The following is a 27769-nucleotide window of genomic DNA, read 5'->3' as shown; positions in this document are numbered from 1 at the left end:
ATGCCCACAGCAATGAAAGCAGGCTTGGATGACAAAATGACAGATACTGGCAACTTGGACGGCATATTACCCGAATGGGAGAAAAACTTGAAGGCTATAAAAATACCTGCTTGTTTTAACAAGATGCCCCAAGAGACTGGGAAGACCTTCCCTCACTCCAAACAAGTTGGGAATTACCTAGTAGGCAAAATGATCAACAAGGGCTCCTTTGCCAAGGTGATGGAGGGGCTGCACATCCCCACGGGGGAGAAGGTAAGCTCCTAACGAGAGGGTACCACGCAGTAGGGAGCGCAAGTAACCTCACACTAACTTATGTCAGAGGATTTCAGACCATTTAATCCGCAAACCACAATCTACTCAGTGAATTATCCTCTGAACCTTATCCTCATAAATTAACCTCATAAATTGAGTTTATTGCTCATGTATAATCAGTCACATGTGTGAATATGTACTGAGTGCAACTGTTTTCACAATTATAAAACAATATAGAGAAAAAAGATGTCCTCCCACTGAAAGAGAATAGATAATGGCATAAAGACAATTTCAAATCTGCTTTCCCTGATAATCCTCATTGAGTAATTAGTACCATGTATCTGACCTATAAAGCTATGGACAACACTTACGGAAAAGCCAGGCACTCCAACAGCAATCATTTATACGGCAGGATACAGATAACATCTGTTATCTCTAGCTCAGTTGGGCTCAAATAACATACCACTAGACGTAACTGCGGAAAGGTGGATTACTATCAAGTGGCTTTTCTTATTTTTAATTTTCTTATGGCTTCGGTAGCTTTACTGGCTGACTAGCTGCCCAAACTGCAAAGGGCCTAATCCCAGCCCATTATAGCCAGTATCTTGAATGGCTTTTCGATCAAGTCAGAAGGGAGCATGTTAGAAAAAAACAATGTGGTACAGCACAGATGTAGTTAACAGTCAAGCAAGTAGAGATTTTTAGCACTTCGCACATTTCATATATGCGTATTTATTAATGCAATCAGATGGCAGTTCAGCCTTCTTGTTTTGGCTTTCGAGAGAAATAAAAAGTGTATTCTTCCATCGAGAATGTCTCCCTCTGGGATATTGACTGTCAACATCATGTCAAAAACAGCTTCTCCCACATGTCAGCTTACTCCCCATCTTTTTGAAAATTAATCTGTGTTGCAAAGCTTGTTGCCAATTTGCCTATGATGTCCTGCAATTTAGGTAGCCATAAAAGTCATTGACAAGAGAAAAGCCAAGCAGGATTCCTACGTTTTAAAAAATATGAAGCGCGAGCCACGGATACACCAGATGATTAAGCACCCCAATGTTGTTCGGCTATATGAGACCTTGGAGACTGACAACTCCTATTACATGGTGATGGAGCTGTGCCTCGGCGGGGACCTCCTGGACAGAATTTGTGACAAAAAGAGGCTCGCGGAAAGGGAAGTAAGGAGATACACCAGGCAAATTCTTTCTGCAGTAGAGCACCTGCACTGCCAGGGGATTGTTCACAGGTAAGATGTTTCCCCCCTTCCGAAGAACAGTAAGAAAAGAAAGTGTGCAATAACATAGTGTGCTCTTCTTCTCCGAGAGCATTTCTTTAACTTTCCCTTGTAAAAACAGGGGTTCCAAAAAAGGCTATGTTCCTTCAGCCCATATTAATAAAGAATTTTATTCTCAGTGGTGGTAGAAGATAAGCTGTTACACACTCCTTGGGGAGTAAAGTAACAAAACCCAAGGATAAGAGCTGATGAGCGCAACAAATTAATACTTTGCCACGATTATCTCAGACTTAGCTGGTGACAAATGTGTATCTAATTCAAATATTACACTGTGGCTGTGCATATAAATACTGATTTCATTTGATCAGCCACAACATATTGAAATAACCACACATCACTCAGTGCAGAAGACTGAGGAATCACAACTCAGTGGTTGTGCAGAGGACCTGGTCCTGCAGGTCCAAGTCTGTAGCAGGTCACAGACCTTCCACGCTGGCTTCTGCATTACAGGGACAGATCATGACTTCAGCCACTGTTAGAGGAACCTGAGCAGCCGACGCAAGGAGAGGTGATTGTCTTCCCCTCACCAGGGATCTCGGTACATATGCCAAGAGCAGCAGAATAAGGACTTCCATTTTAGGTGGGAGAATAGGCAAGAAGCAGTTTTTCCCACTGGTTTTCTGTTTTACTTAATAGTCCATGGTCAATCAGATCCTTAATTTTAAATGGTAAATGCACTCATCAAGAAAGCCCCCAGGACCTAGCAAGTAATCCAGTTGACTGTATCCTTACAGTAACCATGAAACAAATAAGCTCTGAATATGATGGCTCAGAATTTACAAGTGCTTTGTGACTTGAAATGCTTGCAATCCAGCACTTAATTATATTGGATTTGTTAATTAATAAGGAATGGACAAGAAAGAAATAGTCAGTATCTGACCTAGAGAATTTAAACAAACAAGAAAACCACACCAGAAAATAAACCCAAGGGGCTTTACCCATTTAGTCCAGGCTGACATTCCGGCCTTGCTGGTTCTCTAACTAATCTATTTTGCAGCATTTCTTCAGTGCCCATGATCATAACATTTACGTTCTTCCCATGACAACATTCCTTATTGATTTCTCAAGCCCTCCTCCCTTCTTTTTGTTTGGAAACAACGCTTCTCAGTAAGCAGTGAAGCAGCCTGACGTCTTCCCCTACTTTTCTTCTGTTGGTATTGTTTTTTTGGGAAAGCTTTGCGAGAGAGAGAATTTTGCTGCACATCCTGAGAGCAGCCAGGTACAAAGTGGAGTGAGCTCCTCCAGAGACTTACATTACTATCGAACCCCTCCTAACCAAAGGAAAATTCATCCCTACTTCTCAAGCACTTTGTCATAGGGTTTATGAAGTTGCATGGTCCGGCAGGAGCGCAGCCACCTTGCTAGGTCACGAGCGCAGGTTCGATCAGCAGTACCTCAACAACTCATGACCTGCTGCTCGCTTTGAGATTCAGAGCTGCAACCTTGACATACCAAAAGCAGACGGGAAAGGATCTGGAAGGGCTTCCCCACTCAGCTCCAGCTGCAGTGATTTATAGTAACTCACTGCAGACGTTAAATGGACAAGGATGATTGTGGGTGTATCCTCTTCTGAAAAGAAGGCATCAAAGTTTCCAGAAAGATGAGCACAGAAATAGGAAAGTTACCTCACAAAGTCAATCTGATTTTCTCATCTAAGCACTGAGCAAAGCTCAACTCTTTGCATTGCTTTAACACGGGGAAAGGAGGGTTCCCAAACTGTCTGGTGGGAACAGCTGCTGTTCCACACTTCCCCGGAACCCCACAGGTGTCAGGGCATTAACCAGGGAGGGTGCCGGTAAAATCACACCATGTATCATGGTAATAATTTCATGAGGTGGATAATTGTGTGCCAATGCTTGGGTCTATGCCTGGGGCCTCTTTATGTTACTAGAATGGAGGAGCCCAGTGATTGCAAGATCTCATTCCTAAGTGATGAGCTTAAGAATTTGCTAATCTAATTTTGTTTTGCTCAGAAGTGTCTTATGGGCATTCCTGATTTTTAACCCTGGGATATACCTCGGAAAAACAGTATTTTCTATTGTCCTAATAATATACATGATGAAAAACTGGCTAGCTTTGTAACTATTTTTAGGCCAAATTAATATCGCTCATCAGAAATCCTGTGCTATGTTTTGACAGCTACTTTGTTTCCTGAGCTTTACTTTTCCTATTCAGCAACAAAATCAGCACTGATCCAACAAATCCTTATGGCTTAAATTAAGGTTGAGTCTACTTTTCACAGTAAAGGTAGTACCTTTCTCGTCCATGCAAGATCACAGTTGATTTCAATGCCACAGTTGCCAAAATGATCCAGAAGATGGAGGATTGACTCACTTGCCTATTCATCCAGCACACTGCATTTTACTGTGCCAGATATAAGAAGGCTCAGGCTCAAGATCAGGTTGAACAGTTTCACAAGCTAACACTCATCAGCTGAGCTCTGCTAACTATCCCTATGCCTGCTCTGGACGTGGCCAAGTGCTGAGGTAATGCAGCTGAGCTTAAAAACCTCAAATAAAGACATATAAGCTAAATCACATTACGTTGTGATTGGATAGGGTTAGCACATGCACGCGGTCTGCTACCAAATCCTAAAGCTGGCGCTTGCTAAGTGACAGTAACTTGCTTGTATGTACAGTTCCTAATTTTTCCTGGATATTTTCCCTTCTCCCATATAAAAATGTCATGTGTCCTTTTAAATCACTACTGGAGCAAAGACCTGGAGAAGCATCACAAGCTGCCCTCTAGGCATTCTCTCTGAATTCCCCATGGGAATGAGAAAAAATTCATGATGTTGCTTAAACTTACAGGATTTCTGGGAAAGTTTCCTTTGGAAAAAAAAAAAGAGAACAAGATGTATCTTGATGCAAGATAACTTCTGACACTATGTAAACTTTAATAGTGACCATTATCAGGTTTTTCAGGCAAGAAAGAATACATTTTTAACTGTGTGAGCACTCAGCTCAGCCTATAGAACAGTAGTTGTGGCAATCCAATGTAACATTATTTAATTGTAGCGTAGCAGAAGTCACCAGAGTGCACTGTGGGGTGCTAAATCTGATAGAAATGTCAGATTTGCAGTGGCAAATTAGTTTTAAACCACGCAGTTTTAGCGCACAGGGTTATGCCACAGGGACAGGCTATGAACAAAATTACCTTAAATCTACCTCCCTGCTTTTGGGCACTGGCTTATTTGCCACTCTAGAAAACATGCTATTCAGATTAAAAACAATTAAAAAGTTATCATTAAAACCGTCTCCATCCCGTTCTCAGCCTGGGGCAGCAGAGGGTTTCGAGTGCAATGCTGTCCCATCCAGAACCACAGAGATAAAAGGACACTCCGATAAAACCACCCATCGGGACCACCGGTTACACCTCTGGACTTAATCCCTTGCAGCAGTGGAGTGCTTTCCTGCAGCACCGGTCCTCCCAGCCCTTGCTCCTTGCTCCTGTCCTTGTCCCCATCCCTCCTTCTGGCTTTTCCTCCTGTAACGTCCCAGGTCTTTGGGCTGACGAAAGCGCTTCACGACTTCAGAGAGGGTGGGAGGGATATCCACGTACCCGGAGCCGCTTCTGAAACTTGCTCTGTCCCCGCCGTGTCCTCCGCAGAGCCGAGGGAAGCCCCCAGCGGCACGCGGGAGGCCGGGATGGGAGTCAGCAAAGCATCGCAGGCTCCTGGACCGCCTCCCAACACCCAAATTACACTGGCTGAGGATTCCCCCGCGCTGCGAAAGATTTCAGCTGCCACTTCGGGCGCTCCCCACAGTGGAGCAATATTCCGGCTTTTGGTTTTAATTTGTGAGGATATAAATGTTCCCACAATAAGCAAGTACGCGCCTGAGTCAGCTAACTGCATTTTTCTTGCAGCTCTGAATTACGTCCTCCTCCAGGGGCGGCTGGTACTGGTTGACCCTGTTTACACAAACATCACTGCGGAGATGTCTCCACCTTCAGGGTATCTGTCCCCCGACCCAGCTTTGGTACACCTCCCCTCCTCCGCAAGATCTTACTTTCCAGTTCTCTTCTCACCCTTCATATCTCTCAGGCACGATTTGCTCACAAACAAAAAAGCAGAAATACTCAACAGTACTCAGCACTTCAAACAAAGACAAAAACACTCCGGGTCCAAGTACGTGCAACTTTCTTTTTTTACTCAAAAGAAGAAATTAATGCTGTTCATTTTTAAAAAAAAAAAAAAAAAAAACACATCAGTAGAACGTATGATTCCTAAAATGAATGATCAATTTAAAATATATACTCACACAGAAAGTTTCATTTTTCCCAACTGAAAACTTCAGGAAGGAATAAGGATCTTGTTACAATTGTAGGCAGAGCTGTGCAGAACTATTGTTATTATTTCAATTAAACTGTGCTAAAAACTATCTGCAAATGGTTAGCTGGGGCATCAGGCATCTTAAAGTTTGCTTTCTGTCTTTATTTCAGGGACTTAAAAATCGAAAATTTTCTTCTCGATGAGAACAACAACATCAAAATTGTTGGTAGGTGCACGTTATCTGTGAAGCGTGTTTTCAGCTTTTCATTTTGTGTGGCTTTCAGTGACAGTTCAACTACTATTTAAATAGCGCATTTTATTAGTGAGCTTGTGATTATTCAATAAACATATTCAAGCTTTTAGAATAAATAAAAGTTATGAAGTATAACTTAACAGCTTGTTTATTCGAGCTTTAACTCAAACATATTTTCAAGAGAACAAGGAAAACAATTTTGCCTATTGTTTTCCCTTGTGTATTGCTGGAGAAGCAAGAAACAATTACAGCTTTTATGTGTAGAAAGCTGTTCCTAGCAGAAGTGATTTGTAGACGAAGAAATAAATCTTCTGGGGTGAAATGCAGGTATGGACACATTAGCTTCTGTCGAGTCAGTACTCCAACTAGAAACCTCATCATTTGGTATGTGTAAAAAAAAAAAAAAAAAAGACTTTTTTGGTCACTAACAGGAACCTTGCTAGGGTAGTGAAGCAAACATTTATAAAAATGAGGGAATTTGCACCAAGCAGTTAACACAGCTCAGAGAAACATTAATTTTATTCTATGGAAACCACACAGAAAAATCCCCGCAAGGGAAGCTCACTCTTAGAGACGCCACATGTTTAACCCAGTGTTTCCCAAACTTTTAAAAGCTTAACACCTCTGAGAAAAAAGGCAGCAACTCTTCACCCCTGTTTTATAGCCAGCCAGTCCTTTACAATCACACCTTTCTCTTCCCTCCCCCTCGCACACATGCACATATACAGAGAAAAAGGCTTAAGTTAGCACATTTTACCCCACGTTTACAACGGGCTAAAGCAGACCCAGCTGAGCCGAATGCCGTAGCTCGTTAAGCCATGCTAATGCAGCTGTGTAGCTAAGCTCTTGTACTAGCGCGCGCTCAACTGGGGCAAGCTCAAACAGCTAAACCAAAAGCAACCAAACCAGGCCTGCGGCCCCACAGCTGGGTAACTTCACCGTTACCTCTGCTAATTCTTGGCACGTTTATCCAAACCCAAATTGGCATCCACAGCTGAGGCGTCACCAGATGCCGAGGCCAGCTGCTGTCTTCATCTTTCTCCTATCTCCAACCAATTCGTAAAGTTAAACTCTTTTGAGAAGAGTCTAAAACACCTTTGCTTTTGTTTTTGTGACCGTCAGATTTCGGGCTGAGCAATACCGCAAAGTTTGAGGGTCTCTCTCAGGAGCTGTTACATACCCAGTGTGGGAGCCCCGCGTACGCTGCCCCAGAACTCCTTGCTCATAGGAAATACGGTCCAAAGGTGGACGTCTGGTCCATGTAAGTAGATCTAAAAATATACTTATTGAAACACTCTCAGCACCGAATGGTTTAGACAAGACTCTGATATAAATAGGTTGGTGGCACTCTGCTCTAGGGCATCAATGGGGAAAGCAGAGATATATCAGAGAAGGGTTGCCAGAAAAAAAAAAAAATATGGGTGTGCAAAAAGTATTGTGAAATGTGTATCCATTGCAGAACACTGGAGAAAAAAAAAATGAATGAGCAACGCATGTGCTATTCTGGCGTAAGCCTGTGGCAAGGGAAGTCAGCAGAAGGTAGAGTATCCAGCTCTGGGAGCCCGTTCTGAAAAAGCAGAGAAAGAGCTTGTACATATCAGCCCCCTCCGATGAACACCCCCCTCCCCTCCTGTCCGTCTGGCACACAGGTACAGCTGATATCTGAGTAACTTCAGTCAAAGTCAGAAGCCCTGGAAACCCTGGGCTGACAAATGGCCATTTCTGTCTACTTTGACAAAAGAAGAAATCTAAACAGAAAAATTGAGTCTCAGGGACACACAGACCAAAGATGTGGCTACAGCAGAGCCAGAAGACCTTCATCTATACCTACATCTATATCAGATTATGATTTAAAAGTGGAGTTATTTACTTCATCGGTGGCACAAACCTGAATGGACTCCATTTTCTTTGTTTATTATATCTGTAGGATATGTCTCTTATAATAAAGAATAATGCAAAAGGTGCCATCCGAAGAGTATTGTTTCACACAAATCATCTCAGACTTTTCAACTGCATTCGCAGTTTGGAATTTTAGCAATCAAGTTTGGGGTTTTTTGCTTTTTTCACAGTTTTTCTGGATGGACCTGAGAAAATGATAGTATACTAAGCCCATTTTTGTATCCTTTGATCTTCATGGATCTCGATAGGAGAGCAGCTCTCCACATCCATCTTTTGTCCAAAGGCAGGTCATGTTTATCTATAAGCACATGTGCCCACGTATCAGCTTGTCCTCAGCTGCTTTGATAGGGACCATATGCCCGGGTCTGAGTGTTCCACCTAGGACACATTTTTAAGCCCATTTCTAGCAGGTATGATTCAGGGCATAGAAGACGAGTATGAGTGATATAGACCAGGCCAGATCTTCATCTAGAGCATTAAGATTCAAAAACCCAGTGGCTGGTCAAATCCACCTTTGTCCAGACTCTTCCCACCTATTTACAATTGCAACCATAATTCCCTGCAGTATCCTAACTAACAAACATTGGGGTAAAATTCAGGGTGCTATTAAGGCAATGATAAAAGCCTGTGGACTTCAAACAGCTCAGATGGCTTGTAAGAGTATTTGGACTTTTGGGCTTAGAAGTGCCACCTCCCATCCCACCCCACAACTGATCTAACGGATCTTAATGTTCTGCTTCTGTTCAACACACAACGCTGCATTTGGTCCAAACCCAAACCACCTCACTCTGGTCACTTGCCAGAAGGAACAGAAGGTCTGGATGTACCGAACCGCTTGGAACTGGGATGTCCCACCTGCTCATCCAGCTACAAGAATATGGAGTCTCCTTGAGGAGTTCTCAGCAGTCTTCACTAAACTGTGTATCTACAGAGGACAAAGCATTTTAGTTTGATCTACAAGGTCGCTGCTACCTACATATAGGCATCTGATTCAGATATCTAAAGTAGAAGCTTAGGATTTCTATATGCTCAAAAGAGAAAAAGGATTTATATACACATAAATATATAATGCACATTATTCCTCCGAAGACTTGCTTCTGGCAGACATACTATATATTAGGGTTTTGACCTAACTATGACTCCTATACCTCAGCTTCCTCTAAATTTACAGGATATGAACAGTACGCAAGGTTAAAGATGAAGGGACAAATTCTACCTAGTTACTTCAGTATAAGTCTGGATTTCAAGATTGCTACTCTGAATTTATGTAGACATAACACAGACAAATCAGGTCTAGAGGATGCTGTCAGCACTCAAATCGAATTGTACTTATTTCACATTTCAGATGCCTGAATGCAGTAACCTTAGAACCATTTACTGAGCTCACTCTGTTAATAAACACCACATAACAGGTCAAGGGCCGTATAAAACTTATATAAGGCCCTTGGTATTTAACATAGACATAGTCTACATTTTAGGCATAAAACCTATTTACAGTTTAACCCGAATTGTTTACATTAACATCACGGAAAAGGGAATTCTGATGAACTAAAGTATTAATTAGAAAGGTAAGCTATTTCTATTGTCACAAAGCAATTAAAGGATTACAGATCGACTGGACTCTGGCAAAAGACAAAAAGTGTGGTGGAGAAATACTGACTTTGTGCAGCCGGACTGACAAGGAGTCGTTACAATGGGAACCAGAAAGCCACATTCAGTCAGAAGCACGTTCAGAAAACCAACCGGATTCAACTACAATACAGCTCAGGCTCCTACGAGGCAACAGCAAACAGCAGCGCCTGTTTTGCCTGATCTAGATTTTAAAGATTCTTTGGAGGACTGGGAAGTGATTAGCTTTCGTGCACCAGCTGAATTGAGGAAACAGCTGCTGTATTCAAACAAATCCAGATAGTTTGGTGGGATAGAGGAGAAGCAGTCTGTTATAGCTAATAAAGTTTCAAGTTTGACATGCCATCAGATTCCAGCTGCAATTAACTATTAAGTGCATTACTGTTAACTAGCTACACTTTGTGTAAGATTTTAAAAGGGATTTTTAGGATGGCAGCTCCACTCATTCCCCAAATTCCTGTGCCTTGGGGATTTCTCCATCCAGTAGGCTGATGAAAAGAACTATTGCCAGTTTAAAGCACCAATCACGTATATCATCACCGGCAATTTAAAGTGCATGGTAGTCTTTGCAGTGTTGAAAAGAAAAATGTATTTAATGTTGTAATGACATTAGAGATTCACTCGCACTGCATGTTACCCCCACTCATCAGAGAATGTTCAGGGACCTTTCTCTCGCTTCAACTCCAGCTACATTTAATCCACGTGCTATGAGGACGAGAGTCCTTGCTACTTCAGTCAACTCTATGTTATTCCACTGCAGCATGTTTTCTTTGCATCTCTGTTGGGGTTTTTTTGACTCAAAGGATTCATCAGGAACGTTTTGGAAGGCGTTACATTCAGGGACTAGATTTGTCACAAGGTTTGGTAAAGTGAGAAGAGCTTGATCTCACCTGAATTTAGCCATTTAACAACCAGGCATCTGGGTTATAGCAGGCAGTTAGCCTCCTGTTATTGTCAGTGCAAGGAGATGGCTCATATCCTGAGACACTGAACTGTAGCCTAAGATTGCTGTATAACATATCGGTGATAAATCTTTCTTGGAAGGACCTTTCTCTTTTCGTTGATAACTACTGACACCTAGGTTTTAGATGGTTAAAGTGAGACAAGATAAGTCCTGGTCGAGAGTAATAAAAAGCATTTATCCATAGGGCACTGGTTCAAATTCAATCCAAGGCAACGTTTATAAAAAGGTGCCACCATCTTCTCGTGGTGTTTCAACAGGGCTATGATCTTCTCATGGTTTTTCAACTGTTTGAAAACATTAAACAAAAGATCGTAGTTGTGCACACCACAAACAGATCTGTTTCACAGATAACTTTGTCATCATCTGCACTGATGTACGAACCAGATCAATTAAATCAGAATCGCCCCAGTCCCTAAAATGACTGTCTCGACGGAGTTCAGTAGAGACACGGCAAAGGATGGCGAAGAGAAGCGCTGTGGTGGTGGCACAGCTCAGCTGGAGCGAGGAAGTACCATGGAGAGTGTTCAAGGAAACCTCCCTGTTCGCAAACTCGGGACAGCTAAGCAAGTTTTCCCAACGTTGGTACTCCTCCAGACTGAATGGCAAACCTTCACAAAGTTTGCTGATCGCTGCTAGCAGACTGTTAGTTTTTCGCAAGAGCTAAAGTTTTAAGTTTTTAGCCAACAGCAAGCTGTTACCAAATGAATGCCTTCTAGGCATAAGTCACACCTAATTTAGCAATCTGAGCAAAGCAAAAAGAACTGAATTACTATTTGGAACAGGATCTATCGCATCAGTCCCAGCTCTGTGTTGTCACTCAGCCTCCAAACCAAAAGGCTTTATTCTGATGGGCTGGGTACGCTACACTGACACTCCAATGAGCTTATTTTAAAAATAAACAGCAGGTTTCCACTTTCAACACTGCAGGCTTTCCAGTCACTCACTGTACAGTCTATTTTATATATGCTTCCCACAACATTATTTTCTATAAAAAAATGGCTTTTACACAAAGGCAAAAGGTGTAAGATATGTATTCAGTACAAATTGCTGCTTAGAAGTAATTTGTAACCTCATTCTTGATACTGAAGGCAAATCACTGAAACCTGACTCACAGCTTTGTGGGATTTTTTGACAAATATTCGTGAGCATTATATGGTACTCTGATGTTCGTCTTTTTCTTTAACAGAGGTGTAAGCACGTTTGCTATGCTAACGGGCACATTACCTTTCACGGTGGAACCTTTTAATATCAAGCAACTACATCAAAAGATGTTAATTGGAGAAATCAGCCCTATTCCGTCAGACATCTCCCCTGGTAAAGCATTCCAATTTTTATAAAGAATAATGATCTATAAAAGGTCTAACCCATGTAATAAAGTGAATTTAGCAATAACACAATCTTCTGGAAAATAAGAGGTACCTTTTCCAGTTGCTTTGTTTGCATTTAGAAATAACTTTTGTTTGCCTTAGGCAAGATCTCTTTATCTCAGGTTAGTAGGAAAATAACATTGTTGCTTCTTCAAAAGACCACTATTCTTGGTTCTTACAGGGGGAATAAAATGTACGTGGCTTTTACATAAGTAGAGCAGCTGTGCAGTAAATGAGAACACTGGCATGTTTAGTATGTCCCATGTTGTGTGTCATAGCCAGACATTCTTTCCTGTTTTTCCCAAAAATCAGCTATCAAAACCTTAGATAATTTCTCCTGAAGAACTTATCTTTTGGCTACAGACAGAACCCACAACACTGAGATAATTAAAGAAATTGGAAGGCTATTTTTGTGAAGAGTCTGTTCATGCTTTTCATGAGAAAGAACTGAAATACAGCATTTTTCAATGAATTTTACAGACAATCTTTTATGAGGTACAGTCTAAAAGTCTTTTGGGACAAGTGGGAAAGATAGGTCTCAAGATCTCTAGCCTGAATTACAGCCTATAGCTCTAAAACCCAGAAGTCATGTCGGTGTGTATACACTCTGGGTTAGCAGTCCAAAATTTACTTCCTCAAAACTCAAAATTCTTCTGCTTTACAATTCCTATATACCCCTGGCTTTAGTCCCTATTTTCTCTCCACCTGGACTAGCATCTTCTCTTGACCATTACAGCCCTGGGCCCCTTCTCACAGCTGTGCTCGAGCAGCTTCACTGACCAAGTGAGAAAGCAGAGCAGAATGAGACATGTTTTGCCCAGCTATCTACCAGCACAAGTTCAGATCTCCCCATCGTTTTGAGCAGCATTGCTCTGACGTTAGGCAAGAATGAGCCTAGGAACCAAGATTAGCTTCAGCGGCCGCCGGCAGCCAACTGCTGGGAAGCAGCAGACAGTTCCAGAATAAGCTAGCTGGATCTAGTCTGGAGTTACGGTACTAAAGATAATGTGATGATTCAATTTCTTTCTCTCCCCAAGTAAATGGTATGAGGTACCATAGCTGTCCAGGATATTTGTACATTAGTCTCTCATTTATCGTGCTTTGGAGATTGGTTGACAGATAGCAGCTCCATTTTTCTACAAGCCCTCCATAGCTGCAATTATTATATTTCTAATTTTTCTTATTTATGCTATTGTTATAGCTTCTACTAATAAATGCATTATCTCTGCTTTTTCTACAAAGCCCACACAGTCAGTGGAAGATCGCGGATAACTCCATTGTTCCCTTGCCCTTTGGGAATTTAGTGAGAGAGCAGTAGTAAACAAGCTTTGCATACTTTAGATCTAAGTTCTTCTGAAGGAGATTACAAGTGAAAGGAGCAGTATGTTCTCAGTTTAATGCTCACTTGCCATTTTGCTGATTTCAAAACATCCCCAAGGAATATGGAAGAATTTGGTAGAGTTTTCCCAAGAAGGAAAAAAAAGAGAGGGACTCTATGCAGTGTTGGAGCAGAGTGATAGACATATGGCAATGTTTGAGCTTTCTCTGTCCCAATTCCAGGAAGCCAAAGCACAACATGTCATCCGAGCACATGGGTCCATGTCCCTCCCTTGATACGGAGAGTTGTATCAATGAAATTAGCTTCTCTGTGGGAGGACCGTAACTCCTGGGTAGTCAGCTGGCACAGAAGCGCCCCTTCTCAGAGCCTTGATCAAATGCTGAGTAAGCACAATGCTGAGATTACTACTGATGCCACGGGCTGCATTCACTGGGGTAAATCAAGGGAATTCGGAGGGCAGATCCAGTGCTGTATCTATAGCAGCATCCATAGGTCCATAGCATGCCTCCTGGCATGGTTTGGCACGTGGTGCCCACCCTGCTCAGGCATCCTTGGAGGAACAGGGTCACCACACGGGGTCACAGCAGTCTCAGAGGAGAGCTGGAGCCATTTTATTCAGCAGTCCAGAGACTGGGTTGTAGCTGAGGTTCTTACAATGTGGAGAAGCAGGGCAAGTGCCACGTTTCTGAAACAGATCGGAGGGGGAAAAAGGAAAATTTGGCACTGCCCAAATAATCAGTTATTACTAGCAAACAAGCCTTTTCATCTGAACAATGAACTTTCAAGCCTTTTCATCCTGCACAATGCAGGAGCTGTACACTTCATGCAGTCCTTACTCGAGCCTGACCCTGCTAAGAGGCCCGGAGTCAAGGAAGCAATAAAAGACAAATGGTTGAATGAAGGCTTCACCAGGAAAATACTGAATGCTGCTACCTATGAGAACAGGTAACAAATTTCACATGTCTCTTCTGGCTTGGGATTTCAGGATTCAAGATTTGGGGGGGAAGTGGTGGAGTTTTTAGGAATTTTTTTGGTTTGTTTGTTTTAGAAGATTTTTGTTATCTGCTCAGGGCTGTTCCAAAATGACAAAATATTGTTTCAAAAAACACCACATCAACTTTTCTAACCATGGATAAATTCTATGTAAGAGGAAACTTATAGATCCTTATAGAACTGCTTATACCCATTGTATCAATAATTTTGTTCTCAACATGCCTCACTGGTGCCACTAATTTCTAGACAGTGTGTTTCTAATTCTTTCCTGCAAAACTAACTCTCGCATGCCCACCTGAGTGAATGACATTTTTATATTACACTGAATTTCTTCTTGTTCTAATAATTTTTATTCTCATCCATTTTTGTAACTGGCCTTAACTAGTCTCCATTTTTTCTTGGCAAGCCACTTTACAGTTTAAGATTATTATAGAAGTTTGAAATGGATATGTGCAATATGACACTTCATATAAACATTGCCAACTTTTGAGATGTTATTAATCTTTAATGTTGGGAGGCTGCAAAGTATAATTTGCATGTCTTTAAATGCATAATTTCAGTGATGGATCTTTTACATCCCTCACAGCTGAAAGTAGCTAGCCATGGGTCAAATATTTTGTGCCCAGATCATTCTGTAAAAGTCAGTAGTTTACAACTAATCAAAAAAGAGAGTAATTTCGCCTCTGTAATCTGCACCGTCTGCAATGGTGCCTACAGGACACACGGCAGGTTTTCCTACCACGATCCAGGTTATCCACTGCCAGTGACTGCCAGGGCTATTAGAAATCTATGCACAATTTGTTCATTTCTCTGAGAATTGCTCACCGTTCCCACCTTTGCCTTCCTTCCCTCCCGTCAGATGTGTCTGTGCCCATTCACACTGAGGTTTGAAAAAATGTCTTAGGAGTCTTAGAATCCAAGGCTGTCGCATTTCTAAAACGCCTTTACTGGACTTCACTACTCACAGAAGCCTGTGAGTCAAATAGTTATCATTATAACATAACCAGTTTTATTTCACTATCAGATTTATGTAAAAATAAAAATTCTCCTGTGCTTTCCTTAGTTCTTTTTTTGTCCTTTGAGATTTTTCTGCCTATGGGGCTCTTCCTGTCTTCTTACGCACACACACTATCTCTCTGTTAAACCATTTGAGACCACTGTGCTGAGAACCAAAATATACACACTCGATTAAAATGAGAAAATGCTGGTTTCCATCTTTTAATTTCTCAAGCTTAATCCTGGTGGGTGTCCTTTCAGAGTAATCAATTATATCAACAACAGGATATTTAATAATGCAGTAACAGAGCCTCAGCCCAGCAGTGAAGTTAGCGTAGCCAGACGGAGAATTTTTGCAAAACTGTGTATTATAATTTGCCTGTACAATCGACTTAGCCTACTCCAGCTACGTCACAAGTATCTTGTCCTCTTACTGTAAATTCTGACATTGTACCCAGACATGTCCTTTGTATTTAAGTACTTTTTTCCTAACATTTCAGACTTTGCCCCAGTGAATTGAATCCTGTTGTTTTAAACTACATGACAGAAATGATGGAGTTCAGTCTTTCAGAAGTTATCAACATTTTAATAAATAACAGACCCTCTCCTGCCATGGCTTCTTATTGCTTATTGCTGAAGAAACTTCTCAGGTACCAGAAAGACAGCAAAAGAGTCCAGGTAAGATATCATGATCATGGCACGCATAAAGTGTTCCCTGCGTTCTTATTTGGAACATCATGACAGCCACACAGCACATGTGAAAAAGGTGGTTGTTCATGGAATGGAGACAAAACTCACCAAAAATAGTAATGAAATTGCAGATCTGGGTGCAGTCTCAGGAAACTTATGTTCTGGCATTCTCAGAGGTGATTAATTTAAGAGATTTTTTTTTTTTTCCCCAGAGATAAATATACCCTTTTTTTATGATGAATGAATTTTAAAAATGGGCTGCTGGTTGTAATGAGATTGAGAATTATTTTGCTTTACATAAAAGATTACTTTTCCATAGGGAAAAGGAGCATTAGCATCTCAGAAACTTTGCCATCCCTTCCCTTTCTGATTGGTCCATGAGGGCCTGATCTAAAGTCTGGGGAGGTGAGTGGGAAGCTGTGAAAGTCGTAAAATCTTTTCTCAGCATCTTTTTTTTTTGTATTTTTAACACTGTATCTTATGCTCACACTCCAGCTCCAACTCACTCAGGGACACGAAGTGAGATCAGAAGGGACAAAAACTTAAAAATTAAATTCAGAAAATTATGGTAATCTCTGGTAAGGCCACAATTAGTTAAAAAGGCTGTAAGCTTTTCTTTTACAACCGTCTCCACTAAGGGGTTCACAGCTCAGTCATAAAAATTTTGCTTCAGGCAGAAACTAGCAGACAGGAAGCCAAATTCCAGCTTCTAACGCACAAGTGCAATGGGAAAAATTTCAGCTACAAAACAACACACATCAGCGATTAGCCTCCCATTCAAAGCTTTCGCCCTGGAGAAGCTGTATTTTGAGAAGGTCCAGTTGACTCCTCTAGAAATTATTCAGATGAGCTTGAGCAGATCCAGATCTCCATCCCAGCACATAGCCCCAAGGTCGCAACAGCCTGTGCAGTGTTTGCAGGCAGAGCCATAACTCAAAAATATGACTTGGGCAGTGTGTGTGTGTGCGTGCATGCTTAGGGGGAGGAGGCTTTCCTTCACATATGTGATTTTTTTTTTCATATTATAATTTTAAATTGTATCTGCTAAATCGTAAGTCACTCAAAAAGAGCTGTATTGTGAAGGCTATTGAATGGCTTTCTTGAATCTCTGGATATCAAGCTGATTTACAGCCCCTAGAGATCCAGCCTTCCAGGCAAGTGGTAGCGTTTCACATCCTCTATGACCTCTTTCAGCATCCTACCTGGGTGGAAGAGGGAAGCGATCAAATGCATAAAGTAAGTTACAAGCTGATTAAGGGGCTGCGTTGCTTCCTGCCACTCCTGGCATCCAAAATGCCCTCTTAAGGCAGAAAGTCAAGCTGAATTCAAGCACAGACCAAAAAAAAAAAAATGGCTCTGATTGTAAGGTAATAACACTACAAATTATTGTTTTGAAGTCCTAGTATATATATATTTGCCAGGCAGGCGGGAGGTTTTGGTAGAGCAAGGCGGAAAAGAGGGGAAGTTTAACAAAGGAAGGACTGGCATTTTTTTTCTCTGAGTTGACATTTTTCTAGTCAAAGGTTTAAACCCAAACTGGTACTGTCCCAAAATAACTAGTCAGCTACCAGCTCAAAACAGTGGTGACTTTCACAGAATCACAAACTAGCTGAAGTTGGCAGGGACCACTGGATGTCAGTCATCTGGTCCAACCTCCTTGCTCAAGCAGGGCCACCTAGAGCTGGTTGCCCAGGACCGTGTCCAGGTGGCTTTTGAATATCTCCAAGGATGGAGACTCCACAGCCTCCCTGGGCAACCTGTGACAATGTGTGGTCATCCTCACAGTGAAAAAGTGCTTCCTGATGTTCAGAGGGAACCTGTCTGTCTTGTACTGATGAGCCCAGACCTGGACACAGTACCCCAGGTGTGGCCTTACCAGCGCTGAGTAGAGGGGCAGCATCACCTCCCTTGACCTGCTGGCAACACTACTCCCAATGCAGCCCAGGATACCATCTGCCTTCTTTGCAGTAAGGCATGCTGATGGCTCATGTTCAACTTAGTGTCCACCGGGACCCCCAGGTCCTTTTCTGCCAAGCTGCTTTCCAGCTGGGTGGCCCCAGCATATACTGGTGCCTGGAGTTGTTCCTCCCCAGGTGGAGGTCTTTGCACTTCCCCTTTCTGAACTAAACGTAGCAGGGGACATGTCTAGCACATGAACTGGGTATGCACCCTGGGGTCTGTTCAGTTGTGTCACATCACAACTCCCCATTTCTACATCTTCCCTGTGTCCCTTTCTATGTAGCTTCTGGGTGTGCAGTTATTTTTTCCACACCAAAAAACAATGCTGATCTGCAAATCTTCACATGTTCAATGTGGGGACTTCTTAAATTTGCATTCAGACAGACAGAATCTCTCTTTGACGGCTTGGCACGGAACTGACTTGCTTTTAGGAGGACATCTTTGATAAGAACCTGAAATACAGGCACAAGCTAGATGCCTAAATTTGGCGGAGTGGGTTCTATCATAAATAATAGCTTCTACTACCTGTTACTAAGACATAGAAATCAGGAAATTAGAAAAGACCGATTCACACCATCTTTCTATGTCATTAAAAGGTTGTTTCCTCTTGTTTGTTAGCAGAAGGTTTGTAAATGCTACCTTTAAACTCATAAACACAAAGCCTGCTACTAGCACCATTTAGAGATTATTCTGTTATCAGAGTGTTTGTAAAGCTCATAGTTTTTTCCCAGATAGTCACTCTACATTGTTTGTTTCTTAATTTTGTCCCTCTGCTCCCTCTTATATTCTTCTGTATTATGAAAATTAGTACTTCTCCCTTGCTAGCAGTTAGGCTCTGCAACTATTTGCAGTTAATATTGATCACCTCTCGGTTGTTTCCTATTCAAGTCTTATACACAATTAACCTCTGCAATCACTCCTCCCCAGGAGCTCTTTCAAATCATGACCATCAGTGCTACCACCTTATGCCAGTTTCACTGATGTTCAGTAATACTCCTATTGCCAAGAAAGGCGGAGGTTTGGCCAAAAAGTCGGGAGAAAGAGGGGAAGGCTGGCTAAGAAATCAAGTTGGGCGTTCTTACTCAATGCTCTTATTTTTCCAGTATCCTCCGGCCTGTTCTTCAGCAAAAGCTACTTTATGCACATGCTTACACAATGGCAAAACTTAGCCTTAAGCGTATGCAAAGTATATAGGGAAAAGAAAAGAATGCATCTCTTGGATCCCGAGGCGGAGCCCCACACGGGTGGCATGACGTTTCTGGGCAGAGGCAGAGCCAAGAGCAGCCCCAGCTCCCCTGGAGCCTAGCCCACGCTGGGCTGGCACGGCTCTCGGAGGAGGCAGCTGGCAGGGCACTATCTTGGGGGGAGGATTCTCCGCTTTGGTCTAAAAGAGGCCAAATTCAACCACCTCTTTGGCAGGCTGCAGTGCACTTCTCCGACCACCCGGCCACAGAGAGTTGAAACCGAGGAAGACGCATGAAGATCATTAACTGAGTGCAAGGGCAAAATTTCCCACTTTTTCTTCCCACTTCTTGTTGAGATCCTGATAATGTTACTGGAGCTTAATTACAACAGCATGGGTATTTGATAGTTGTATTACAAATTATGCCAAGGATATTTCAAAATGCGTAGATAGATGTTCTTTCTGCTCTGTATAATGCCAACTATTTGCTATTTATTACTAGCAGCGTGTGATCCGTCATTAAATCACATAATTTCCTTTCAGCTCTCCAGATCTTGCAAACGTATGCATCTGCTTTAACTTTAAGTATGTGAATAGTTTCACTGAGCTCCACAAGACAACTTGTGTGCATAAAATTCAAGCACAAAAAATAGCATTTGCATCTAAATGAGTGTAAATTTAAATCTAAATGACTGAAACAAATAAGTAACAACTAACAGTCACAGGTAAAATGAAGTGCCCTGAAAACAAATTGCCACTCATTTAAATTCTATCTCTCTAGGACCACAAAGGCAACTGTGTATTCCTGCCTGCCTACGAAAAGAGATGTTTACAGACAGCTAATATTTATAAAGGAGTAAATTTATAAAGGAGTATGGTAAAAAAATTCTCCAGTATTTTTGAGCAAATTAAAAACCTCCCCTCAGTGAATTGTAGAGAAAGTTGGCATCTGGCTCTTCTGAAAATTCTATCCAAAAAGAACCAAACGTATCAAATATCAACACAAACGAAGAAGTATTTGCATTCATGACAATGCTTGTGAATAACACGCAATAAAAAATTCCACCAACACAATCAGCCCAAAACATTCTTTGGAATTCAAACACATACTCACAAACCACTGCATTCAACTCATTCCAGGCAGCAGACTACGCTCTGATTTTTCACACAATACCGAAGAAACATACAATTTCCTGGGGACAAATTTTCAGCAGACCTTCAAATCTACAACTGCAAAAAAGTCTGTGGAAATTATTTTTCATGTACAAAACCTCTGTGTTTGAAAAACCAGTGCGAGTCGTTGTATTTGCAACTCCTCCTTGTATACACAAGTTAACATTTGTACATGCAAATAATAGTTTTGGTGGATGCAAACAGATGTGATTCTCATTTTTCTGGGCGCAATTAGAGAAGTCTGCTGAAAGCTTGACCCTGAAAAAAGCATAAGATCCTTTCCATGTTCAAATTTGAGCCATAAGTCATTGGACAAACTTAAAACACAGCCTGTCCTTTTATGCATTGTAATTTCTCCAAGCAATGTATTTACATTTTATGTGTTCTGTTGTAGAAGAGGGAGCCTTAATGATTACAATTTGCCATCCAGAACTTTATAGCTAGTCCTTGCAGAAAATAGCATTTCTGCCAAAAAGCTTCCTGCCCAGGTGCTTAACCAATTAGCTCTTAAGAGGTCTGGCAGTAAAACCAGTCATGGCAAGTTTTCTGATATACTGTATATAAGGTGACAGCTTGCAAAATGTAAGATGAAAATTTGTTTTCTTAACTAGCAGTGTGTAAAATCCTGGGAGACTATTTGATTGCATAGCCTAAAATGCTTATGACATCTCAAATTCCCAATTGATCTAGTGTGGTTTTAGCAATATGTTGTCAACTTAAACATACTATGTTTCTTTTTATAAATACTTTAAAAATAATTTCCTTAATTGTGATTGGGTTCTGCAAATATGTAGGAAGGATGGAGTAACCCCACAAGCTTGAGGTTTGGGGCCCTTCAAATTTTTCCAAACATTTTTGCTAACTCACAAAATACATGCAAGCTTTCAAAAGCGTCTTTTCTCCACAAATTACACCCACTTTTTATAATGGCATGCTAGATTAAAAACATATTTTTCACAAGGGGAGTACTTTGCAATGCAAAGAATAGAAGAAAACCATGAAAGATAAATACACCATAGTAAAACAAATGACTTCGCTGCTTCTGGAAGCAAGAAGTTTGTATTATGTGGGGACAGCAGTGAAAAGACCAAAACTCACTACAGATAATCCTTGAAGTGGTAGCTGCGTAACAATGAAGTGAGTGTGCCTAAGATGATACAGAGAACAGGCAAAAAAGCTTGGTATTGAACTGGAATAGCCATGTGGGTAGTCAATACGTTTCAGAAATTTCATTTTCAGGAGTGCCAGACCTGAGAGAAGATGGTCTTTGGCAGAAGCAGCACATGGTGCAGATAGCTCATCTTAGGACTTAGTATTGGAGGAGGGGATTTATCTCACTAGGCAGCCCTCGCATTTTTCACAAGGTTTTGATTCCTGAAACTCAGCGTGCGTGAGGCTGCCACAGTGAGGACTCTGAAAACCTGGATCGTGGGGTAGACAAGTGTTCTACATATGAGAACACACCCCCACGTGCATGTAGGATGTATGTAGAAGTAAGGGTGACGACACTGCAGCGGGAGCAAGTCCTGGAGCCTATGCTCTTGTTAGGATGCACAGTCCTGTTACCACAGCTCCATGGAGGTCTTCCAGCTGCAATCCTACTGCAAAACCTTCCCAGGACTGCTCTAGCCCTGTGTTGACTGCCTGCCCTCACAGCAGACAGCAACAGTCCCACCATAATCTTCCTCCTGGATTGGGGGATGGCTCACAGCATCCTGTAATGTTGTTCCGTTGCAGCATGAGCTCTGTGGTACCCTGGTCTCCCTTAGACATCTGTTAGCAGACTCCGTGAACCATAAGCCTCGAAGGAAGGGCTACAGGCTCTCCAAAGATGGCATTCTATTCTCCGGAGGATTTTCACGAAAACTTGCTCCCTATGGCCTGTGTGGTAAAAGGCAGAGTCTGCCAGCCCATGTGCAGCTGGGTTTCAGGAAGAACCTCTGGCATGGGGTTTGCTCAGATGAAAAGTTCATGTGTGTAATTAAAGCTTGTGTGGAAACAAGATTTCCTATTGCATGTGTTATACCGTGATTTCCTTTAAATCTCAAGGTCCGTTTTTGTTCCATACTAATAGAGTGGTGTCTGATCATTTTGCAGAGGGAAAATGAAGTAGAAAAACACAATATTAATCCCGATGAACATTTGAATAAGGAGTCAGAAGTTCAGATTTCTCAGAAGGCTGAAATGGATACTCTGGAAAACCTCAGGAACTACGGCAATAGGGCATTTCCTTCTGTACTAACCCTGGCAGTGCCAGATGCTATTCAAGAAGATGAGATCGCAATTACATTAGAAAACCAAGAAAACTTGCCAGAAGGTACTGTTCTGAAATATAGTCTTGGCATCTTAGTCTGAAAGGGTACTAAGGTATCTGTCTGGGAAAAAAAAGGGAACACAATTCCTGAAAATGCTACAGAAATATCCTTCCACCTTGTTTTGAAATTACAAGTATTTTGAGCAATTGTTTCCCAGCCCCAGGTTTGGTGGTTGATTTAATTTTGATCAGGTGAAAAAATTAGCAGGTGAACACCTGATCCAGTTTATACTCTGCAGGTACTGATTACAAATAACTGTTCTGTGTCATTGTGCAGGTGAGTTCCTCTATGACTCACTCACCTAGACAACTCTAGTTGTCTAGGTGTCCCTGCCCATGGCAGGGGGGTTGGAACTAGGTGATCTTGAAGGTCCTTTCCAACCCAAACCATTCTATGATTCTGTAAGAAGGGGTTGCACTCATATCCATGGCATTATTTTCCATAGTCTCAAAAACATAGAAGATGGACAGTACTGGATAATCAAACACCAGATCTGAATTTAGACTTATTTCTGCTCCAGTTATTGCATACCCACAGCTATTCACATATGTGGCACAGTTAATAATGTCATAAATAGCCCCAGAAGCATAAATGAGTAATAGTCACTAAAATTGCATATGTGGCATGGTTAAATTAATGTCATCAATAGCCCCAGAAGCATAAATAAATAATAGTCACTAAAATTAAGCCAGGCAACTTTATGCTGAGATGCTCATTTAAGACTGTTCACCCGATCAAAAAATTGCTGATTGCCTACCTGCAGATCACCATTTGCTTTGAATCCTTGGTGCAAAATTTCTATGATGTCAAGATCTACTTTTATTTATGCCTTTACAAGTACTGACTTTTTTATTATAGGATCAAGCTGTTTTGATATTAACATGTTATTTTTCTTAAAAATACCATTCCAGCAGAAGTCGATCTGATTTATTATATATTGTCTTTAGTTTCCAAGTTTGCAGGCAGAGAGTTGGTCCACCTCGGACCTCCTAAATCATCAAGCAAAAGTACTTCATGTCAGCCCATGTATCAGCTGCTTTTGGACCTTCAGGAGAATCTGAATGACTTTGAAGAATTGAGTGAAGCCAGAAAACCATGTCTTCATGAGAAATCACCATCCACAACAGCAAATAACCAACCTCTCTCTTCAAACATCCAAGCAATGACATGTACAAGCAAAGCGCCTCCCCGGTCCCTAATGAAAAACAGAATTATTACCCGGAGTCCTTTGCCTCATCAGGACATGAGGTTTAAAGACCTTCTGAAGGCAGTAGATGACAGTATTTACATCCCAGCACGGTGGCACCTTGATAAAGAGGGCACTGATCTCCTCATGACTGACTCTCCCCAGCTGCCGCCTTTCCCCAGGCTGCAACAAGCTGCCCTGAGAGAAACCCTAGCTAGAAAGATTTCCTGGCTGAGGGAATCACAGCAACACACAAATATCCGCCCTCTGGTTTTAGTCAGTGGTTCAAAACCACCAGCCTTCCCCATGTCCCAACAGCAAACATTTACCGTAAGAAGTATGAGGCAGTCTAAAGAAAACCTAACTCGTTTTTTTAACAAGAAAACTAAGAAAAACTTTATCCAACTCAGACACACACCTAAAACTACAGATCTAAATCTTCCAGTTTTATCTCCGCCGTACCAAACCAGGCTGGGGAAAAATACAGAAATTCTAAGGTTAAACTTTGCATAAATAAACCACCCACAAAGCATCAGAAGAAAATAGGACAAAGGAGCAGGAAAGAAACAAAGATGGACAGAAAAAGAGAGCAAGAAAAGAAAGGCAGGAGAGATGAATCAGATCTTAAAATGAGACACCTCCAAACACAATGAAGGATGATATGATTTAAGCTGTGTGTCCTCTGATATCCATCGAATATTGGGCTACAAATTTTGCAGAGCGCACCAAAGACACAGAAAAACAGAAGCCACTGTAACAGAACATTGAGTGCATTTAGGCAAAAAAAGTGGACATTGCAGGCAGAAGATATGTTTTAAAACATTTTGTATCAATACATGTATTGTCCCAAACTTGTGTCACTTGTACTTTTGAGTTTCATTCGGGAAATAAACCTGGTCAGGCAGTTTTCATTAAGCTGTGAACATAATGCAGAAGGTAAACAAACAGTAACAATGATGGAATAATCAATTTGGGGGGGATAGTCATAATAAACAAAATAGTCATGGCACTGAACTTTTATTTATCTATTTATTTATGTATTGGTTTTAACTGCACGTATTCTAATTAATGGAGACCATGCCACCTAACTCCCCTGAAAGGAGAAAATCAACACATTTTCCTTGTAAATTTAACAGCTTAATTAGGACTGCCTATTTGTAACTGTGTGCCTTTGCAACCTTTGTCTCTTACTATTGAAAACATGCGTTTGCTTTCAGTTTCAATGATTTATGCTTCTCAGCTAGATTATCATAGTACTAAACTTTGAGCCTGATTCTGTCTTCAAACCAGTTTTATATCAGTTTAAAACCCTTAACTTCAACAGATTTGAACTTGATTGATTCCAGCAGTGGTGAGAACACAATGGAAGTCTTCATATTTGTTGCTTGGTCAGCTCACATGTAGAAGTAAAAGATGCGCAAAGGGTTTCCAAGTCATACTAGACAGATATACAAAGAATAGCAGCAAGAAAAAGCTGCAGAAGAAGAAGGTATAATCCTATGAGCTCAAACCAAGGCTTTTGTCTGACAAGCACCATGGTGAGCATTTTGTCACATTGAGCAGGACCAAACTTGTGGTCCCATTTTTGTCTGTCTCGCCTTCCCCCACCACGCCAGAACCACATCCATGGGGTGAGCTCCTCATGGTCCATGCGGCTCCAGCACTGTGCCGCCTCAGTGAGGGCAACTTACACAGACCCGCATGGGTGCCAGCCACTCTGCCATCTCCTCGGCTGGGCTGAGACAGCTATGGCAGAGCCCTGCTCTCAGCCAGCCCTGATCTGAATAACAGAGATGTTTTTAACTGAGGACATCTTTGCTGACCAGGCTTACAGGGCAAGTTCACAGCTGCAGCTGCAGAGCTGGAGAGGAAGGATGGGGTGCGTGGGCAGGAACTTATCACCACTGAAAAAAACATGCTGTGTAACTTTGTCCTGTGAGCGTGTGGCTGCAAGTCAGACGTACCACATGGGATTGCAGATCAGCCAGGTGGAAAAGTTAGTGCCTCTGCCCATTGCTTTTCTCCGAAGCTTAAAGTCTCCTCAGAGCATAACAGCACGTGTAGTCACTCCAAAATCTAGTTGGTCAGAACGATTCAGGTTGGAAAGAAAATTCCTATTAAAAATGTTGGTGACCCCAGCACAATTTGGCAGAACATGGCCAAGAAGCAGATACACGTGCGGCATCTGCAGCCCTCCACTCAGAGGGCAAGGAAGGACCACTGGCCTCTGGACAGGGGCGGTGACAAGGAAGCTCAAACCCAGCAGTTTTCCTTATGCACACCCGAGGTAATGAGCAGTGCAGGGGCCATTTGCTGTGCTTATAACTCTGGTACCATCCAATTCAGAACCTAGAGGTACCTGAGTGATTTCCAGACAATGTTTTTCTTGGAAAAAATGATTTCCTTAGAATTTAGAAAATGTTTATGTCTCAAAAACATTTTTAGCTTTGAATCGCTCTTACAAAACACTTTGTGTTTGAATATACGGATTGAATCAAATGGTTTCAGCTGTAAGTTGACATTTCAATTTACTGTTTCCTTTCACAATACTGAAATGCTTCCTTCTGACCATAAATGTCTAAAAGCTTTTTCCTCCACATCAATTTTTTCTGAGAAAATTTTTTTCCTTGACACTTTTTAACATTGTGTCTTTATACTCTAATTCCAGATGACAATAACATCAAAATGCTCTAACTTTTTTCACCAAGTCGAAACTCCATTTTCCAAACAGCAATACCACCATCTTCCAGCTCCCCCATGAGCTCTCGGAGAGAGGAGAACAAGAGGAGCTTATGCTTCTCCTTTACCAACTCAGTGCAGGCACATCTATGTAGGTGGCAAAGTAGACGACATCCACAGGAGAATAATTGTTCCCCGCTAAAATGAAGCCTGGAAAAGTCAGTGACTGTGCACCATGACACAAGTGCAGAAGAGGCAGCTCTTCCTGGAGGAGCTCTGAATTGTGATGCCTTCATCCTCCCATGGCCTTAGCTGCCTTTGCTCCCACTGCCCAGCCTCTGCTCTGGCTGCATCAGAGAATGGGGGTGAGACACCTACCAGTGGTTGGAGAAAACATCAAGTCTTTGCAGGGTGCCTGCCACCTGCCCATTCTTCCCTTTCTTTGAGGTAATATGGTTTCTTATATTGTCAAGGACAACAAAAAGAGTTTCTGTAAATATATTAGCAATAAAAAGAGGACTAAGGATAATCTCTGTCCCCTAGTAGACGGGGCCCGTAACATAGTGACCAAGGATGAAGAAAAGGCTGAGGTACTTAATGCTGTTTTTGCCTGTCTTCAGCAGTAGGACCAGTTGTTCCCTGAGTACTCAGACCGCTGAGCTAGAAGATGGGGATGGGGAGCAGAATGAAGCCGCTGTAATCCAAAGGGAAATGGTGAGGGACCTGCTTCAGCACCTGGAGGTGCACAAATCTATGGGGCCGGATGGGATCAATCCAAGGGTACTGAGGGAGCTGGTGGAAGTGCTCACCAGGCCACTTTGCATCATTTATGAGCAGTCCTGGATAACCGGGGAGGTCCCAGCTGACTGGAGGTTGGCAAATGTGACACCCACCCACAAGAAGGGCCGGAAGGAGGATCCAGAGAACTACAGGCCAGTCAGTCTGACCTCAGTACCTGGGAAGGTCATGGAACAGATCATCCTCAGTGCCATTGCACGGCACATGCAGGAGAACAGGGTGATCAGGTCCAGTCAGCATGGGTTTGTGAAAGGCAAACCTGATCTCCTTCTATGACAAGGTGACCCACTTAGTGGGTGGATGAGGGGAAAGGATTTTAGCAAAGCTTTTGACACCATTTCCCACAGCATTCTCCTGGGGAAACTGGCTGCTCATGGCTTGGACAGGTGTACTCTTCGCTGGGTAAAAAACTGGCTGGATGGCTGTGCCCAGAGAGTGGTGGTGAATGGAGTTACATCCAGTTGGTGTCTGGTCACAAGTGGTGTCCCCCAGGGCTCGGTGCTGGGGCCCGTTCTCTTTAATAGCTT

At 42.1% G+C, this 27769-nt stretch overlaps 1 protein-coding gene across 1 annotated transcript; it reads left to right on the top strand.

The window, feature by feature from the left end:
• Positions 1 to 26459, top strand: LOC309669945 (hormonally up-regulated neu tumor-associated kinase-like; the record flags this gene model as incomplete). Its single annotated transcript, XM_082480741.1, has 10 exons — positions 1 to 252; positions 1206 to 1498; positions 5990 to 6045; positions 7195 to 7333; positions 11751 to 11878; positions 14080 to 14215; positions 15760 to 15937; positions 22362 to 22581; positions 23527 to 23859; positions 26434 to 26459. The coding sequence occupies 10 exons, from the start codon at positions 1 to 3 to the stop codon at positions 26457 to 26459; spliced, it is 1761 nt and encodes a 586-aa protein (XP_082336867.1).
• Positions 26460 to 27769: the final 1310 nt, after the last annotated feature.

Source organism: Vanellus vanellus, assembly GCF_965231255.1.
Source record: "Vanellus vanellus genome assembly, chromosome: 3".
In the NCBI taxonomy this organism is placed as follows: domain Eukaryota; kingdom Metazoa; phylum Chordata; class Aves; order Charadriiformes; family Charadriidae; genus Vanellus; species Vanellus vanellus.
The sequence above is the reverse complement of the archived record's forward strand: the minus strand, read 5'-3'. Positions and strand labels throughout refer to the sequence as shown.